This window comes from Arachis ipaensis, chromosome B07 (assembly GCF_000816755.2).
Source record: "Arachis ipaensis cultivar K30076 chromosome B07, Araip1.1, whole genome shotgun sequence".
In the NCBI taxonomy this organism is placed as follows: Eukaryota; Viridiplantae; Streptophyta; class Magnoliopsida; order Fabales; family Fabaceae; genus Arachis; species Arachis ipaensis.
In genome coordinates this window covers 4,160,983-4,169,113 of record NC_029791.2, presented here as the reverse complement: position 1 = coordinate 4,169,113, position 8,131 = coordinate 4,160,983, and the positions used below count along the sequence as shown (strand labels likewise).

General features: G+C 31.6%; 2 protein-coding genes across 2 annotated transcripts in view; both read left to right on the top strand.

Annotated features, from left to right (window-relative positions):
- Positions 3,669–8,131, top strand: part of LOC107608932 (regulatory protein NPR3) — a gene marked incomplete in the record, with an annotated part of 6,039 nt that continues 1,576 nt past the window's right edge. The window contains 3 exon segments of the mRNA XM_016310719.2: positions 3,669–4,882; positions 5,248–6,001; positions 6,096–6,107. Of these exon segments, the coding sequence (XP_016166205.1) occupies positions 4,304–4,882; positions 5,248–6,001; positions 6,096–6,107 (1,345 nt within the window).
- Positions 6,105–7,100, top strand: LOC110264805 (BTB/POZ domain and ankyrin repeat-containing protein NPR2-like). The gene is made up of 2 exons (XM_021107056.1): positions 6,105–6,220; positions 6,648–7,100. Exons 1-2 carry the CDS (start codon positions 6,187–6,189, stop codon positions 6,920–6,922), a joined length of 309 nt encoding a protein of 102 aa, XP_020962715.1. The 5' UTR covers positions 6,105–6,186; the 3' UTR covers positions 6,923–7,100.

Genomic DNA, 8,131 nt, shown 5'->3' with positions numbered 1-8,131 from the left:
ATTTTCAGCACAAATTTCATCCAAAAGTTGTTCTATCTTTATTTCAAGATTATTTTTTGGAATATTTATCTGAAAGTATAAATTTAAATAACATGTTTCTAATATAGAAAATATTTTAAATTTTAAGATCTTATCTATAGTAGTAATTGGTATTTTTATACGTTTTGATTTTTGATTTATTGAAGAATCGTGTGGAACTTTTAAAACTATATATGTTAATTCTTGAATGAATGGATGATATAGCTTTAAAAAGTTATTTCCTATAATAAAATCCATTTCAGAATCTAACATATATATAGATGGAACAATGAACCTATAATTTTGAATAAAAATTTCAGCCATCTCTGCTTTTTGGCCAATTTTATGTATTGATTTGTCAGCTATTCTAACTCTTAATGGTTTCTTTAATTTTTTCCAATCAAGTTTTATATTTGTACTAGCAAAGCATTGTGTTGCTCCAGTATCTATGAAAGCATTTATAAATTTTTCTGTTATTTTTATAGTAATAAATGTGGCATTATTACTCAGTCTCTGAGTCTGTTTCTGAGACATATTCAAAAATATAGTCTAAGTTATCATTAGATTCTTCTAATGGTTCCATGAAACAAGACTTAGCAATTTCTGTTTGTTTGCTAAGATCCTTTTTATCCTTCTTTTTTGGACATTCATTTGCATAGTGTCCTTCTTCTTGGCAATACCAACACTTACAATTTTCTTTTTTATTTGGGCAATAGTCATTTTTTTGTCTTTTATTTTTATTGTTATTTCTTTTTCTAAAATACCTCTTTTTTTTCCAGTTTGGATAGTATTTTCTTTTTCTAAATTGATATTTTCTTTTTCTTTGAAAATTTTTATTAAGACCATATTTTTGGGGTATCTCTTCATTATCCTGACAGCAAATTCTAATTATATTTGCAAATCTTGTTTGAGTCACTTCTTGCATACAACGTTCTTTTATTTCCTCTCTTATTGTAGAGGTTGCTCCACCAAAATTATTTTCAATTATCCCTCTATTTATTTCTCTTATAAATCTTCCCATTATAAATTCATTAGCAAGATATGGAATTTTTGTTATATACATACTAAGATAATGGTTTTTATCTTCTTCTTTTAATTTATAATAATGTATTCTATATTCACATATATAAGACTCCACATTACATAAATCATATATCTGAATATTAGCTAAATGATTTTTTGCTTCTTGATATTCTTTATTATAGACTTCTTGTCTATGATCTATAATATTTTTTCCAAAAAATTCTTTATATAGAATCATCATTATATGTAATATCTTATCATAAGTTGTTATTTTTGTTGCTAATTCTTCTATTATTTGATTTTTTATTGATGTCATATAATCTCTTATAGTTCCTTTAGTATGAAACCCTATATAATTCCAAATATCTCTTCCAGATAATTCACTAAGTTTTGGATTAGTAAAGGCTTCTAATAAGAAGGAATTCAACCAGTTTTCGAAAATTTCTTTTTCATTCTTTTTACAGTCTAAATCGAGCATTCTTTCTCCTTCCATTTTCTAGATTTTAGGAACGTATTTTGATGGTATTTTTGTATATTTTTAATCTTTATTTATAAATCCTTTTTTAAAAGCATAATTATCAAAACATGTTTCCCATTTAAATTGAGATTGATTATCATTAGATGTTTCAGCTTCATTTTTTACTTGTATTGGAATTGCTGGTTCTTCGTCACTTGAATAATATAGGATGTGTTCTTCATTTTCTATATTTTCAAAATTTACTAATTCTTCTTCTATTTGAAATCTCTGTTCCATAATATTATTTTCTTGAGCCATTTTTAATTGTTTAAAAAGCATTGTAACTTCTTCTAATTTTTCTTCAATATTCATAATTTCAATGGTGGTTTTACTTTTAAATCTGTTATGTTGATTATATTTTGAAATTTTTCTTCTTTGGGATTCTCTTTTTCCTTATTTCTTTGAAATTTTATGGATACTAATATTTCTTCAAGCATATCTACTATAGAATTTAATTGTGGGTTAAAAGTATGATAAAGATGTGGGGAATCATTTCCATGGTAACATTTTTTAGAAATTCCGTGTAAAAAATAAGTTTTTTCAGGTTTTTGAAGTCCTTCAATAAAGCTTATAGTAAAATAAAGATTTTGAGAAAAATCATTTTGTATTGATTTTAAGAATTCGGTGTCATTACAGTTAACATTAGTTAAAATCATTAATTTTTGATCTATTAATTTTGATAATTTAATTATTTCTTCTCTTAAATCTTCTAATTTACTTTTTTCTATTAGGTGACGCTTTTCTTTGTGAAAAATTATGGTTTTAAGTGAAAAGTGTGGCTTTAGAATGTATGATTTAGGTTTTGCCACGTAGGCGTCTTTACCATAAAATTATTTTTGGGATCTTTATTTAAGTGGCGCCTATGTTATTTATATTTGTGTATATATACTTTTTTTTTAATATTTTTTATATTTAAAATAATTAATCTAAAATGAAATAATATATAAAAAGGATACCAATTTCGTTGCTCCAACTTTGCATGCCTTACTCTTACTCCTTTTCCAATAATTTCTTTTTTGTTCACTTTTTTTTAACCTCTATCCTAATATAAAGAATGTCCAGACTGATGGGCCATCCTGGCCCAAATAAGGCATCGGACAAAAAAAGTTGCCTGAGTCATTTTTTTAACCAAAAAATCTGTCTATGCAAAAACTTGAAAAAGAACTTGAACTCTCCCAAGGTTTTTGAGCTACCTAAAAACAATAATAGAGAAAAACTATTTGCTAATTGGAGAAAAAATTTTACTTATTTCAACACTAAAAAAATGGTTGTTTATCTTTGAATCTCTTTTATAAAAGTATAGTTATAATTTTAATAATAGAGTAAGAGTGATCCTCCATCCCTAATAATATAATATAATATATGATTTTGTGACTATTGAAATTTCTGCGGTGAAAAGAGAGAATCTAAACGTTGATATGTGCATTACATCAAAGTATGAATTGGCACAACAAAGATTAAAATGCCAAAAGAGAAAAATTATTTTGGAGAGCATATTGACTTAAATGACAAAAAAACAAGATAAGAACGAATAATAATTCCTATAACAGAGAAGCATGTGATCCATGCATTACTTTCACACATTAACATAACTTATTTTATTCTAAGCTTAAACTTTGTATCTTGTGGGCTGTATGTGACCCTTTTCTTCCTCCTCCAATCACATTAACATATGTATTAACATGAAAACTACCTGAAATGGACACAATTTATAAATAAACACCAAGGTGACAATAGAAAATGAAGATAATTACTTAATTATTATTTTGAAAAAATCTTGGACATCAATATTACATAATCAATATGCGGTTATGCACAAAATAAGATTTAAATCTCCTGACATTTACCGCTTAATTGATTCAAGTCGATTGTACTAATAAAAAGATCAAATTAAAATTTAATAAAAATTTATTTTTAATGAATGTTATACTAGATTTTTTTTTAACAATTTATTATAATATTAACTAAAATTAACTGCTAAAATATTGATGTCCTAACATTACTTGTTATTTTTTTTTTACTAAAAATAGAGAAATAAACCAACCTCAGTTGATGTATTTTCAGTTTTATTTCCTTTTCTAAGTGGCATCATAAAACCAAGTATTTCTTTGTCAGAATGCGTGTTTCTCTGTCAATATCTTCTCTTTCTTATTTGTTGGTCAGCGTTGGTTCTTGTTCTATTTTATTTTCCTTTCAAGTCTTCGCTTTTTTGCTTCAAAAGACTTTGGAACTCCTTAAACCATTCATTTCAAGCTAATGTTTCAGAAAGCAAGAATGAACGGATAAGCCAAAGTACTAATCTTTGTTCACTTTCACTTTTCATAAGTTCATCTTCTTCTTTTCAAGCTTATGCTGCTGAGTTCTGGTGAGGTTCATGTTCATCATCTTCCATGATTCTCAGCTCAAAAGGGTTACCCTTTAGTCCTTTATGTATGTAAACATTTGATTCTTCTTTGTTGCACATCAGTTTAGTGCTAAAAATTCAACCTTTTTCTGTTCTTACTTCTCAATATACTTGATGTATATAATCCAAATTTTGTTTCTGGATAGAATCTGAGTTTTGTTGCTTGACTTGCAAGTGATTCTGGTGCTGTTTTTGGGGGGAAACAGTGTTTTTTTCTTTTTCACTCTGAGTATTCCTTATTTGTGCTTCAGCTATTAGGATGATGAATCTATAAAGGGTCAATTTTTTTCTTTTCTTTTACTTGTTTTGATTATTAAATAAGGTGAAAGAAAAATATTGCTATGATTCAAGTGGAACCTGGTGTAGTTGGGGTTATGGACAGTGCAAATGAAGCATCATCATCTTTAAGCTTTGTATCATCTCATTTATCAAATGGTGGTTCAAGCAATAACAATGAGAATAGTGGTGGGGGTATTGAGATTTTGAGCTTGAAGAAGCTAAGCACTAGCCTTGAGAAGTTGATGATTGATGCTGATTATGATTATAGTGATGCTGAGATTCTTGTTGAAGGTATCCCTGTGAGTGTTCATAGGTGTGTATTGGCTTCAAGAAGTCCTTTCTTTCATGAACTTTTCAAGAAAGGGAATGTTAGTAATGGCGAGGGTTCGGTTAAGGAAGGAGGAAAACCAAGGTATCTTATGTCTGAATTGGTGCCTTATGGGAAAGTTGGGCATGAATCCTTCCTTGTTTTCTTGCATTATTTATATACAGGGACCCTTAAGGCTTCACCACCAGAAGTAACAACATGTGTTGATGAAACATGTGTCCACGACGCTTGTCGCCCTGCAATCGATTATGCTTTGGAGCTCATGTATGCCTCTGCCACTTTTCAGATGAAAGAGCTTGTTTTGCTTTTTCAGGTATGTTCTGCTTCAATTTTGGGTGTATGATATGATGAAAACTCTTGATAAATTGAACTAGAGACTAGAACTTTCTAGTAGATTAGACAGTGTTTTTGTGGAATGTGTTTGTTTATGTGTGGTTCAAGAGAAAGAAATTTGACATGGCCATGTCAAATCTATGTGATCATGATTGGTATTGTCATGAAACCATTTCTCTCAAAGGCTTAAGATGATAGGAGGAGGCACATGAATGGTTATATCTGTAACAGTATCAACATTTGGAATGTGAAATAGAAATACACCTAGCAAACATGTCTTTCTCAAGAGCATACTAGTTTTTCTGTTTTCTAATGTAAGAATCTCTTATTGCAACATTGATGCAGCGGCGCCTTCTAAACTTTGTGGAGAAAGCTGTAGTGGAAGATGTGATTCCTGTTCTTATGGCAGCCTTCCACTGTCAACTAAGCCAGCTTCGCTTGCAATGCACTCAAAGAGTAGCAAGGTCTGATCTTGACACCACATCTTTGGAAAAGGAGTTCCCTCAGGAAGTTGTGGACGAAATCAAGTCGCTGCGAGCACAATCTGTGCTGGAATCCACACCTGAAGAAATGGAAGTGGAGACTTTGAATGAAAAGAGTATCAGGAGAATCCATAAGGCAATGGACTCGGATGATGTCGAGCTACTTAAGCTTCTTTTGAATGAGTCTAAGGTCACTCTAAATGATGCTTATGCACTTCACTATGCATGTGCCTATAGTGATTCTAAGGTTATTCAAGAGGTTCTTAATCTAGGCTTGGCTGATATTAACCTTAGAAATCCCCGAGGATATACAGTTCTTCATGTCGCTGCAAGGCGAAAGGATCCATCCATTTTGGTAGCACTGCTGAAGAAAGGGGCCAATGCATCAGATACTACTCCTGATGGACAAACAGCTCTTGTGATTTGTCAGAGGTTGACGCGGCGCAAGGATTATCATGAGGAAACCGTGCAGTGCAAGGAATCTAACAAAGACAGGCTCTGTGTTGATGTTCTTGAGCGAGAAATGAGAAGAAATTTCAAGTGTGTGACTATGTCTGATTCATCTGAGACAACTGCTGATGATTTGCATATGAAGCTGGATTACTTTGAAAATCGAGGTAGCAAATTCTTTCAACAGACTTAAGCAGTTTGGACATGTTTTCTTATCATTTTACCTTAGGAATAATATTCATTTTTCTTTCTATGTTGTAGTTGCATTTGCTAAACATCATCGACTTTGAAGCGTGCAGGCACTAATCGCGAAGTAGACCTGAATGAAACTCCGGCTGTTCGAACCAAAAAGATGCAACTAAGATTGCAATCCCTTCAGAAAACAGGTATGTCCTAGAGAGTGTTTCAAGTAGCTTCCTTATGATGGTTTTTCTTCTCCCTTATAAATCCCTAAACACTCCTCCATTTTGACCAACTAGCCTGAATCATTGTCTTGGATAATGCAACTAAGATATTTACATCACAACGTTGAAACTTTTTCTAAAATTTTGGAGTTAGATGAATTTCATAATTAAGAAAAACAGACTACTTTTTGAGTGTCTTTTGTCCTTTATAGTTTGATTGATATAATGTTATGTATGAAAGAAACATTTGTAATCACTTGTAGTACTTTGTAACTGAACTATAGGAAGAGAATTTGATGCAATTTTCAATTTGAGATGATAAGAAACAATGGTGTTACTTCACTTTAGCAGAATTTAATGTTATGCTAAAGTTGCTTGAGTATGTTTTTGTCTTTGGACTTGTATCCAGTTGAGAATGGTAGGCGCTTCTTTCCCCATTGCTCCGAGGTGCTTGACAATTTCTTGGAGGACCTCATACCAGATGTTTTCTTCCTAGAGAAGGGCTCAGAAGAAGAGCAGCGAATCAAGAAGGCGCGATTCATGGAGCTCAAAGACGATGTCCAGAAGGCGTTTCACATGGATATGGCCGAAAACAAACGCCATTCTGGCTTGTCATCATCGATGTCTTCCTCTTCTTCGTCGTCTCGCAAGGAAAGTGTTGGCCATAGAGTGAGGAAAAAGTGAAAGTCCATTGTCTATGACCTCCTAAAATGGTTGCTGTTGTTAAGACTAAGAAAGTTTTGGTCTCTTTTGTGGTAGTGTTTGCAAGGATAGTAGCATCTTGTATTATATTTTGTGAATAAGATGCTATGTTGTTAGAGATCTTTGTCTTAGAAATGAACATGAGAATCTTTTTGGTGAATGACGAATGAATTTTTGATGGTATAGAATTTCACAAATGAATTTTCGTTGTAAAGTATAGCTTCTAAACCAACAATAATCCTTTCATACAAAAATTTGTTTGTCACAAGTAACAAACCCCTAAATTCTATAAACCGAAGTATTTAAACATCGGGTCGTCTCTCAAAGGACTTGCAGGGTAGTGTTCTTGTTATTGGTTATGGACTTGTTTATTTTGGGGTTTTGGATGAGGAATGTGAATAGTAAATGGTAGGAAAACTTTATTCACAAAATGGTCTTGGCAAGGTTTGGTTGTCAAGGGTCTTCATCATTATCACTAGCCACAAGTATGGTAGTTGCAAGGATTAATCCCACTTAGTCATCCTTAAATCGATTAACAAAGGAAAGTCAAATGAGTTATATCAATCCTAGTCCATAAGTCCTAGCTTTCCACTAATTGGATTAATGAAGGCTAGAGTTAATGGCTATCAACTATCAATCAATTGGACACTAGTGACTCAATAAATCCTAAGTTACCTTCTCAAGCCAAGAACATAAAATCCTAGTCTAAAATTCTTCCAAGCATTTAATCAAACACTTGGAAGGCACAAAAGAAAAGTATAGTCAATCACAACAAGAATGAATTCTAACTACAATTGAATGTAAAGAATTAACAACAACAATCAAGGAAATCACAATTATCATGAATTACCTCAAATTGCATTATTGAAAGAAAATAAAGAGAACAAGAGTATCATGATTACAAAACCTAGAAGCAAAATAAGAGAAATTACAACAAGAGAATAGGGATAGAGAGAAGAACCAAAGTGTAGCAATCATCAATTGAAGGTAGAAGTAGAAGGAGACTTGAATTAAACCTAGAACTATGAGATCCTAATCTAACCCTAATTCCTAATCCTAATTCTAGAGAGAAGAGAGAGCTTCTCTCTCTAAAACTCTAAACTAAAAGTGAAAAGTGGTTGGGAATGATTATGATGCCTTCCCCTTAATCCTTCATCCTTTTATTCCTTTCCCTTAGCAATTTGGCGCCAA